Consider the following 11,823-nt stretch of genomic DNA (forward strand, 5'->3'; position numbering starts at 1 on the left):
ATAATAAGACTAAATCCGACGAGGACTGACTCCTGAGAAGCTAGGTGATCGTTACGTTCGTTGCATAAATTACGCTGTTTAGAGGATGTTGACCTCCTGCGCATGGATGTATGTATGCCAAACGGGTCTTTCTCTGAATGCACAATTAAAATACACCTTCAGTTCTTTAGTGGACTATTTTCATGAGTCTGCACACCTTTGTATTGTAGTGGTTGTGCATGCCATCCGATAACAGAGAACAGAGAAAACGCGGCTTGCATGCGACTTTGAACGTATTACCACACTCGCGATGATTCTTCTCTAGTCGACCTATAGGGTTCGGCAACACCACCAGAACTGTAGCCTAGAATATGCGTATAACTTAAAACAATGGCTCCACGACAATTTTGGAGACTTGTTAACCAAATGCTTATGTATACTGTCTACTCCAACGCATTAAATAGAAGGGTGTTTCTCGAGCAAGCGATCCTTGCTGAAACCAAAATGAAGCTCCTAGTTCCTGGAATATACTAATTGGCAACGCTGACCACCGCGAATTTGCGTCAACGGTGTTATTTAATGACACGATTTAATGACACAGTATTAGGGGACATGTCTTTCTGCGCGGCAGAAAACGCACAGCTTTCCCCCCTGTGACCAATCACAACCATTTTTGTATTGTCGCATTACAGGGTCACAGTCATTGTGAACGATATACAAAGCCCACTCATGGTATACGGATGAAGGTCTATGTCAAAATGAACTATTGAATTATTCTTAAGAGGCTATGAAAACAATTCAAGAAACTCAGATACTTCAAGTAAGTTTACTGCGCCGATTTAGAGCCTGTACTCAAAACATTCCTCCATCTTTAACGTGCTATCACTGAATACGGGAGAGTTATATTTTAATGATACCTGCCTAGTCTCCAGAATGTTTCTGTAAAGGTCACAACATTGGGCTTCTATCATTTTACAAATGTTGCGTCATGTTGAAAAAAAAGTGCTTGTGAAGAAACTGACAAGTTGAACTACGAGGCAGTGCAAGATTGCAGGAAATGCAATGCAAAAAGGAGTTGTGATGGTACCTTCTGGTCGCAGTGCAACCCACTACGGTGGCTAAGCGGCTATGTTGTTGCGCTGCTAAGCATGAGGTCGCAGGATCATGTCCCGGCCGCGGCGGCCGCATTTGGATGGGAACGAAATGCAAAAACGCCTGTGTCCCGCGCACTGGAGACACGTTAAAGAACCCCAGGGAGAGAAAATTATTCCGGAGCTCCCGTCCCTCATAATCAGATGGTGGTTTTGGCACGTAAAACCGTTAAGCTTAATTTGTATTTTTTTAGCGGTAGTGCAAGACGCCATGGGCCAGTAGGTTACTTTTTTGCGCAAATTTATTGAGTATAGTTCCTGATTGAGGAGAAATGATCGTTAACACAGCGCACACGTATGCCAGAAAGATTTGTGCTGAATGGAAGTTTTCGTTTAGAATAAATGCCATCCTTCACCGTACGAATTCGCACGAATTCGTACGTACGAACCGTACGTTCCGCGTATGAATTCGTACGCGCAAGGATTGCATACACATATACCCTGGGGAATTCGTATGAATTTTCACGCTCATTGGTTGCCAGGTATACTTTTTACAGAGTTATGTTACTGATCAAAGCGCGCCAGCTTACATTGTCGTGGAACTGTTGCCGCATTTTTCATAACTAGATCGCCAGACATATACACTGAATTTGATGATGCAGAGTTAAATTGAGTAGACTAGAATGTGCGACTCTAGTCTTATCAAAATAGAGAATAATTCGAGTTTTCAAAGATGAGAACATGCGCGGGGGATTTAGCTGTCTTAATATTTTTTTATATTGTACAACGTTTTACGGTGGATGAAGTAACTGTCGATGATAGTTTTCCAGCAATTCAAAATTTTGTTTTGTTACGCGCAGAAAAATCTGTGACGATGACAAGTTTATTACAGAAAGCAGTACATTCAGCTCACCTACACAAACTATCTGTGGACAGCTGATTAATGGGCTTAATAAAACAAACAAGATATGTGACGGCAGCTTCTAAGTAGCTTCTACCTGCACACTGCACACATGCATTTTTTAATGTGTCGTCGGCAGCCTGGTGTTCTTCTTTGTGTAACTGCTTCTAACACTTGACAGCCTCGCTGTTATCGCTAGTAGAAGCTTACGGTTCACTGCTTGCACCAATAACGACTGAATGTTCGGATGGACCACTTTGCATGATGCGGTAAATGCTAAGTAAACAAGCACGCACATTCAACGTCGAGAAGCGCATATCCTTTGCACCTGGGACGTGCTCATGGCATCCATGTAAGGGTAAATGAAGGTCTGGGTGTAGTGCGAAACCTTGGTAGCGATGAGGGGCAAGTGTTCGAAACCGTCACGTCGTGGGCCGTCGGACACAATGCCGTAGACTGCCCAGTGAGTCGGTGCGCAGTAGCCCACAACTGGGCTACCCGTGTCGCCCTGTATACACACAAATGAAAATGATATAAAAATGAAAACAATATCTCTATATCTTCATCTTGATGTGCCGCGTGTTTGAACCTCGGGTGCTCGTGCAGTGGACTTCTCCCAGTAAGTAAACCGTCAAATTTTTGTCAATATGTCAGAATGCGAGAAATGGGCAACAAGTACAAAATTGCAAAATAAGACTTGACCAAGGTTAGAGGAAGGGGATAAAACCCGAAACTGGCTAATAGTGAATTAAACATCTTTTTGTTATTATTGTTTGAATATAATTACAAATACCTTCATCAAGGCTTCGCATATCGAGTAATAATGTTCTGAAAGCAATAACGTGCTTTAAGACAACGATCTGCAACTTAAAATAATGGAAATAATGTTCTGAAAACAATAAATATCCGGAATAAATGGCAAAGTAACTTCTAAGAATCTGTGGTGCAGGAACTTTATTGAAGTAAATAAAAATTCGGGTAATGGTAATTACAATTAATTGTAGCTTCTTGCTTAACACTTAGTGATCGTATCGACGATGGTCGCCGATCGTCGTAGAAAAGGCAATAGATGATGAACAATATTTGGTAAAAGTAGATATGAAATTGTCACCGAATGTGCGTGTAACAATGCCCGTATATAGTCTAGGTTCCTTGGAAACATCTTAAGTTGCTAGCGGACCACAAACGAAGCAGGTTTAGATATGAAGAGGCCAAGTACTTACGAAAATAGATGGGACATCCTTCACGTAAGCGCACAGTATGGACGGGTCCGCCGTCTTGTTGAAGTAATCCAAGCACCGGCTATTTGCAATGGAACTTGTAGTCATCTGCTTTAGCGTTTTCGCCCGGGAGCAATTTTCGCCTGCATTAATAATTATGTTCAGGTTTAACGGCTCTTTATTTGTTGCAATATTAAAAACAGTTCGATCGATCGGAAAAAAGACACCCATTGATTTACGTAGCGTTTGTGCAACGCAGCCAACTTTCGTGGGCAGCTCATGCAGTCAGTTGACTTTCTTTGAATATTCGTTTCAGCAACATATTCTATGAGTGTTCCAACCCACACTAACTTTTCTACGATGGCGCTACATTCTATATCGTAATCTCAGCATTCATCGAATACTACACAACCATTGTCCCTAAAAAAGGTGTTAGTTTTTAAGCGATGTCTATGAGACCATACACGGCTATTAATAGATTGTGCGGTTGCAGATCTGAACAAATATTTCATGAGCATGTTATGCCAACGCACCGGTGTCTCAAAACTAACGACGCATACAACAAAAAATAGGGAAGAACGACCCGCATCATCCTTAGCGGGAAATTGTCTTCCAAAATGCCTTTAAGGCACATAAACGCCCTTAAAATCTACCTAGCTATACCACGATTCCAAAAGTTCTCAATTTGTTTACGATTGCGTCAGCGTGAGATTGATGCTTGCAAAAAAGATTCTTGGAAAATGTTTCGCGCACTTCAGCACTTGATACAATATGGTAGTGTTCTGTCTCATAAAAATGAAACACTAAACCAACTTACGTACCTAAACCGAGCTAAGCTGCTTCTTGATGTTTCAGGCGCATGTTTGAAAGGTCGCTCAGGCTATCGCGCAAACATCTCAAGCAACCTTCTAGGTTACCTAGCTGTTTCAACATGTTGCTATATATTATGCACATACATACCATATAAAATCTGCCTAATGCTTTCGTAGTGCATTGATCATTGTCAGCACTCCTCCACTCGGAGGAGTGCTGACAGTCGGCCGACTTGCTTGAACTGCCATCACATTGGTCACGTCGCCCGCTATTACAACAAACGTTGGTACTGCCCTCCTCATGCGCCGTATGCCCATAACCATCGCCCTCAATGCAATTCTGACCGTTGCGAACCTCACTTCGAACAAACTGCAATGACGGTCCCGCCAAGTCGTATCGACTTTTACCATCTCCGCGTGGAAACCAGTCGCCTACGCTGCTCTCTCGTCGTCCGTCATCTCGCTCGCCCCAATTAGGTCGTCCATCGTCGCCAATTGAATGTCTGCCACCGGAAAACTAGACGATGCAGCTCGCAGAGGTGATGCTTCATTGACGAATTGTCCGAAAAATCCTCCGACCACACTGCAGACTCTGCGTAACCTAATGGACGTTGAGGTAGATGGTGTACTCGTCGCAGCTCTCTTTGACAAGGGCGCACAGATATCAGTGACGCGTTCGAAGTCGGGTGTTGCGTCGGCTCTTCTTGTCAGACCTTTATCGTTCTTTGCGCCGGTGCATTGCGGCTTGCAAGTCCTGCCAACGCTGCAAACTTTCGTATTTGCTGCCTGCCGGCCCTCTTCGGCATTGTACATCCCAACGGTGCGGTTCTAGTGCATCGGTAGTGATTTCGTAGGACCATTTCCGACTTCTCTTTCGTGGAACAAGTGAATCGCTGTAGCTTCTTCCTACACAATATCATACGCACTGACGTGGACACTGTCAACCAACTGCGCCACTGGTGTCCCGGACTTACTGCTTGACGACATCATCCTCCACCGAGGCGCTCCACGGCAACTGCTGACCGACCACGGTCGGCCGTTTCATTCACACGTCGCCAACGATATTTTCGGTCTTGTTCTACACGTCACAATGCAACTATACCACCCGCAGACAAATGGACACACAGAACGTCTTAACCGCGCGCTCAGCGAGATAGTATCCGCCCGCGTTTTCTCAGATCACCGTGATTGAGACAACAGTTTGCCTTACATGATATTCGCATACACCTCGTGCCGCCAGAACACTGCCAGCTTTGAGCTCTTTTAGATCTTGCTTAGCCGCCATCCCATGTTGCCCTTTGAGACACTACTCTCATCAGCTGTGCTCGTTTCTACAGAATATGCCCGTGGCGTCGCTGCTCGGGCACAAACGGCTCGAATCATCTCACGCGAGTGTCTCTGCGACTTAACAGGCGCATTACGATAGCCACCTCAGAACCGTCCTCTTCTCACCAGAATCTGCGGTCTCTTTTGAACGCGTTGCCGCGCTGTCGGCCTGTCTTCGTAACTTCTTTCCCGCTACTATAGGCCTTACAAGATTTCACGCCAACTCTTTGAGGTAACATACGAGATCGCCCTGATGGACGGTAGCTCGTCATTAAAAGTGCCCCCTACCGACGTCGCGCTTATTTGTTTTCCCTGCTCAAGCCGACGTTTGCGCCTACAGCACCTTGCCTTCTCTAAGCACCAAGATGGCTCTCTGACCACCGGGACTCATATGTTGCAGTCTATTACCGCACTCTGAAGAAAGCGCTCAGCAAGACGAAGGAGACGACGATGAACAACGCGCGCGTTCGTGGTTCTAGTTGATTTGCCACATTGGCAGTGGCTTCTCTTTGTAGTTATTTTGCAAATTATAATTTTGCTTACTATTTGTCCCCATCTCATTATACGAATTAAAATTGCACTAAAATTATTGGCGAAGTGGTTGTTTTAGCATATCATCACCTAAAATGTAGCGATATGTTGTAGCAGATAGACGAATCGCCAGGATGATCGCGTCACCTCAATACGTAAGTCAATGGAGATGCAACTCCACAGACTAAATTCACGTTTGTCGATATACACATATGTCAAAAATATTGAGCTTTCCTTCTGAAAGCCTTTTACGTGCTCCTATAACCATTTGCGAGTGCAGCAATTATTTTAATAATAATCTAAATAATAACATTTCAATAGATTTTTCACCATGATGACGTACAGCACTTGGAGGGAGATTTGTTTACTGGACACAAATTAGGCATACGAAATTATTTTGATATTAAGCAGAATATTGAAAAATGCCATGATTGGAGACACAAATTTCAGGCGCAGCTTTATTACAACTTCTAAAGCAGGAAATATAGAATGCAAATGAATGCAGCCCTTTTGCTAAATCAGTGCTTTTGTTTCACCGGAACTGCATGGCAAGACGCTGTATTCGATCAAATGTTTTTTGCCAAATATGAAAAATAAAAGAATCAGCAACTCACATTCCTTCCCGCTTCCCCACCCAGCTGCATAGAGCTGCGTGTTATCTTGCAACTCCGCGTGTGTTTCGGGCAAGCATATGGGTTGTACCGTGCGACTGAAGGTAGCAGCTTCCTTCAGCTTGATCACAGCGATGTCATACTGAAACATTCATTGAGATCCGCAAATGTTGCGTCATATGTCAATCACCCAAAGAGAAACTGTTTTTATGTACACCTTGCGGTTTACGCAGCTTCAACCAAGCTTTAAAAAATGTGGTTTTGCTCAGGCGTAGGAGAACATCGGTATATTGACAGTATCCGCCTCTAGTTACTCATAATATTTCTTGATGTCCGCGTAGTTAGCTAATTAGATAATCTAAGGTGTGAAAACTTTTAATACATTACCTGATTGGCCTAAGTGCGATTGTGAATGCTGCAGAGTGTTTTCAATACAGCGAATATAAAGTTTTTTTGATGACGATGTCTTTTGCTTATTCTATGCTCTGCTTTTAAGCTAGAAAAAACGCCCTGGAGTATAAAAAAATTCAGATGTGATTTAACGATAAAAAACGCATCTTGTTATAGCGTGGGATATTCCACGCACATGAAGTTATTAAGGGGGGAAATCTTTCGATTTCTTTTGCCGCTTCACTCGAATCAACTAACAATCTGGAGATATCGACCAGGGCCTTCATCGCTTTTTTGTACATTGTACAACTCACCCTTGATGTGCTATTTTGTTATTGCCGCTTTGCCGTTTTTCTTATACCATTCGTGCTTGTTGTACATTTTTGTTTATACCGGCTCATTCGGTCGCACTTATTTGCATTTCTATATGTTCTAGCCTTTGTGCTTATGTTGCGTTTATTGCGTTATAGTGTATTCATCGCCTGCGTTTAATGTTAAACCCCCTGCATTGCAATTATGTTTGTATTGGCCGGATCTGCACTCACAATATGTCTGAGACTATTGTTCCGTTTGTTATGTGCAATTTCTTGTTTTGTTTGCGTCAAATTTGTCTTTGCAATGCTGTATTTGCCTGTCCCGGACATTTATACTGGGTCGTGGTCCCAGTCAATCTCGTGTAGCGGCTTATTGAGCACGGCCCTCTGCATCCCGATTGTGTGAATAAAGTTTGATTTGAAGCTTGGAAATGCCAAACATGCCTTGGCATTTCATGACAACTGTTCAAGGTCCCGAATCCATGATTCAAGACACGTTAACCGCTTGCAAAGTGTCGTTCAAGAGCTCACTCGAAACACATCCTGCCTCAAGAACTGAAGTCCAGCGTGAGTGGCACTATATATATATATAAGCGCTTCTTGCAAGTGGCCGGCTGCCCACACTTCACACACATACCCTCTTTTCCAGTTTGACACTCCTACTGCTAACACATTATAAAAACTGCACGTTTTGCATGCAACAACTTTCAACTGTTTTTCCTGAGAACAAAGCCCACATACCTGTCATAAATGAAACCGACGATGGAGTTTTGTTCAGCTCTTAGAGTTTGCCTATAGCTTATCGATTCGGACAATGCAGACGTGACAAGACTGCCTGGATTACGGGGCCTATCGCTTCCTTTTACAACATACATACAGCCTTAGTTCATCAGAAACATGATTGAGAGCCCTGCAAACCAGATGCGCTGAATTGCACAGTGGCAGCATTGCTTTTTTTTGCATGGGCTTTTTAGCAGTGCCAGGGAAAAAGCACAACACTAACCACATGTAACCACACAAATCAGCACCAAGAACCACAAATCCTGCAAAAGAATAAACCATCCTGATTCCAGCGTAGAACATAAATCGCACAAAGGATGAATTAGGATGGGGTAAGATCTTCAAAATTTTAGCGAATAATCAATTACGTAACAATCTGTGCCATAGCCATATGCAGCAAAGCTAAATCCTATCTTATTGTGTATCCTAATGGTATTTATGAACGCATTGTATTTTTCCAGCAAATTTTGCTGAAAGCAAGGGGTGTTAATACACAATTGTGTCATATACTAGTATACTTGACTAATGCTGACTGGGAGCGTTTTTGAAGACAACTAATTGTAACTCAACTGTCATATAAGGCCTAATTGATATTTTCGAATGTATTTTGGACTGCCCGCTTGCGAATAATCTTCTCGTATACTTAATGAAAAAAGGTTGGTTGACTCAAGGACCAACGTAAGTAGTTAGCAACTACAGCGGGCCTGTCGTACACACGCTTTAACCAATTATGTTTGGTATGCCGAGGAATGTCTGCTTCTTGTGGCATTGAAGTACGTTGCTCAGTAAGCCAGCACATTAACTTTTTTACTTTCCACGTTTGTATTGTCGGAAGGTTGGCTCAATTTGCAACCGTAGGCATATTTGCCTTCATCAATGAGATAAGGTAAACGATATCTGATGTTCTTGTTGCAAGTAACCGGCAACTCTGTCAACGCTAATTTTACATTCCTCGCATGCAGTCGCTCTGCCCTCTCGCTACACTTTCAAATGTTTCTGATTCAAGTAAATCCTTGCTTCATTGTCGTTTCTATACATGTCGCCCAGGTGACAGAGCTCTCACCTACAAAGTTCATTGCAGTATGGGGAGAGAAGAGCACAATTCGCCATCGCGCACCCTTCTAATCTCTCCTATTTCAAATATTTTTTTCCTGCGTTGTGAAACCAATGCTTGTATTGAAGTTTACCCGATCCTGCTAAGTTAGATAGAATCAGCTTTCGCAGGCCCCTAATATTTGCCTTCCATTAAAAAAGTGAAAAAATATCTGATGCACTTGCTTCACAAGAGGCTCCGCGCTCATGCAGACTTATCTGATAGTGTCACAGAAACATTTTCAGGGTGCACCATTTCCTGTCCACTGCGGAAGCGCTTGTGGACGCATATCTCCTCTGCCTCGATGACCTGCTCTCCTGGCAGCCTCAGGTTTGTGAAATGGGAACCGAGATGGACACGGACTTCGCTTGAAAGCTTGGCGCTGCAAAAGAAATGCCATTGGCATCTTAACTCGACAGTCTCACCTGGTCATGCATTTAGTTTCCAATGGAGTTAAATATAACATTATCCTGGAAAACTCATCACAAGAGCGATGTTATTTCTCGCAATAATGTTAACGCCAATATTTTTTTTCTTGATGCGCTTTCTTGTTTTCAAAGCGAAGCTTTCTTTGCCTCTTCCCCCAAATTTTAGGCTGCTGACTGGTGGCATTTTCGGGTGGGCCGCCATCTTGCACCATTGGTCAGTACCAGATATAGTCAAAGCAAACAAGGGATATAGTGCCAGCCGAGGCGGCCCGGTGCGATGCAGGTGATGCACGTAAGCGTAAGCGTGGACGTAAGCTTCAACACACATACACCGTCGTCTTCAGGTAGTCCCGTCACTCCGTCGTAGTATTTTGTAGCGAGAGCTACATTGCGCCAGGTTTTCGCCTCTTCGCCGTCGCCACACTTTGAGCCGTGGTCGAACTGTGACGTCACACCACGACCCTCGATTCTCCAGCAACTCGGCATGTCGCGGTCGCCGCGCGGCCACCGCTCCTACAGGCGCGCGTCTGCCGTTGCCTAGAAACTGCCACAGCTGGCGCACTCACCGCGCCCTCTGTGTGACGTCACTCCACGGGCCTCGTTGCACCGGCAACTCGCGTCCTCGCGGTCGCCGCGCAGCCACCGCTCCTGCCGTTGGTAAAGCCCGCCGTTGGTAAAACCCCTATATAGTAAAAGTACCGCCATCTACTCTTTCCTCCGCCGTTTCCTCTCCTAAAACGCTTGTTTTTTTTTTCTTTACTTTTTGCTTGCGAAAGCAAGTCTACGGTGGCGCCCCTAGAAAGTCCCCGTTGAAGCTATCAGGCCGGGCGCGCGCCGCGGCCGCCGCCGGCGACTGCGGCTGCGCAGCGTGACTTTCAACATGGCTCTGAGGCCGAAAAAAACAGAATATAAAGAAGTGAAAGGGCGCGCTATCATTGTCCAATCGGAGATACAGGAGAGAGATAAGCGGCGTTGATCTAAGGATGGCGGTATTTTTCCTATATAGGAACTTTAGCTGTTGGGCGCTCGCGGCACCACCTGTATGACGTCACACCCCGCGATCCGCAGCTGTTATAACCGGGGGTATAGAAGGGGAGAGCTCGCGTCGCCGCAGCCATAGTTGAGGCCGCAGTATTATATGTTTAGTGTCTAACTACAAGCGAAGCCGAAGCGCAGCCGGGGGTGTGTAGCTATCGCTACTCGACTAGGTTTAGCGACAGCTACACCACAGCCATTTTTGTTTTACCCTTACTGCGTTTTGATTATTTCTCTGTTGTCATCACAGCTCCGCTTTCTTCATTTCGTCGTCCTCATCATGCCACCGTCGTCACGTCTCATCATCATCATATGCTATTGCCATTCGGTCCATGAATTCATCGTCGTCATTGATTCGACGTCATGCCTTCGGCGTTACACCATTGTAATGATGCAGTCGTCGTCATAACGTCGTAGTCCGGCCCCCGTAATCGTGTCGTCGTTGCCATTTGATCGTCGTCATATAGCCGTCGGTCTGTATTAGTGGCCATGCCGTTATCGTGATGCCGTTGTGTTCGTTTCTTAGTCGTTACTTCTTCGTCGTCTTGCTCGCTTCCTCATCTTATTGTCGTGATGACATCGTCGTAATTTCATTGTCATCATGCTGTCACCATCCCGCCGTCGTCGGCACATCATCGTCGTCATTCCTTTCTCGTCATGCGCGAAATCCGCATGTTCGAGTGGCAGAAGTTTACGTTAGGCGTGGTGTTTCCCGTCGAATGTGTGTCCAAATTCTTCGTGTGCTCTATGCCTGAAAGTTGCCGCTAAGCACAAATAGGGTTTTCTCGCAAAAAACACAAGTGACAACGTCGCTTAAGCCGCTTCCCACAGCGCAATAGATTAAACACACAGGCGCGCGCACACGCACATGCATATATATATATATATATATATATATATATATATATCGTGACAAGTCGTGTTCTGTTTGACAGTAGTGCATTTCGTTCGAGGCACAATTGGTAAGTCGCATTTACTTTTATTCATTTCTCTGAGGCTACTTTGGAACAATTTGAGTTTTAGGGACGTTCTGTTAGGCGGAGGCAGTGTTGGTCTCTTCTGATCGTGGTAGAGGTAGCTTAATTTTCTAGTTAATTTGATGCTTGCCTTCAGGAAGGCGAGACAATGCTCGAGCAAGGATAGCGTCAGTGTTTTTTTTTTCGCAGAGATATGTAGAAAGTTCACGTGAGTCTCCGTTAAACTAAGACTGTTTTCGGATTTCGCGTGTTCTGAAAATAACGCTGTATCAGGTTAGATACTGGTTGTTCTGGAGTCTACCGTGCCTTAAAAACGGACTGCGCGAATCGCTTTT

At 44.6% G+C, this 11,823-nt stretch overlaps 1 protein-coding gene across 1 annotated transcript in view; it reads right to left on the reverse strand.

Moving 5' to 3' along the window:
- Positions 1-1,892: 1,892 nt before the first annotated feature.
- Positions 1,893-11,823, reverse strand: part of LOC119445553 (transmembrane protease serine 9) — an 11,493-nt gene continuing 1,562 nt past the window's right edge. The window contains exons 3-6 of the mRNA XM_037709820.2: positions 9,301-9,430; positions 6,475-6,613; positions 3,195-3,334; positions 1,893-2,479 (exon numbers count right to left, since the gene is read on the reverse strand). Of these exons, the coding sequence (XP_037565748.2) occupies positions 2,270-2,479; positions 3,195-3,334; positions 6,475-6,613; positions 9,301-9,430 (619 nt within the window). The 3' untranslated portion in view covers positions 1,893-2,269. The remainder of the gene's footprint in view (positions 2,480-3,194; positions 3,335-6,474; positions 6,614-9,300; positions 9,431-11,823) is intronic.

The sequence above is a fragment of the Dermacentor silvarum genome, chromosome 3 (genome assembly GCF_013339745.2).
Source record: "Dermacentor silvarum isolate Dsil-2018 chromosome 3, BIME_Dsil_1.4, whole genome shotgun sequence".
NCBI classification, from domain to species: Eukaryota; Metazoa; Arthropoda; class Arachnida; order Ixodida; family Ixodidae; genus Dermacentor; species Dermacentor silvarum.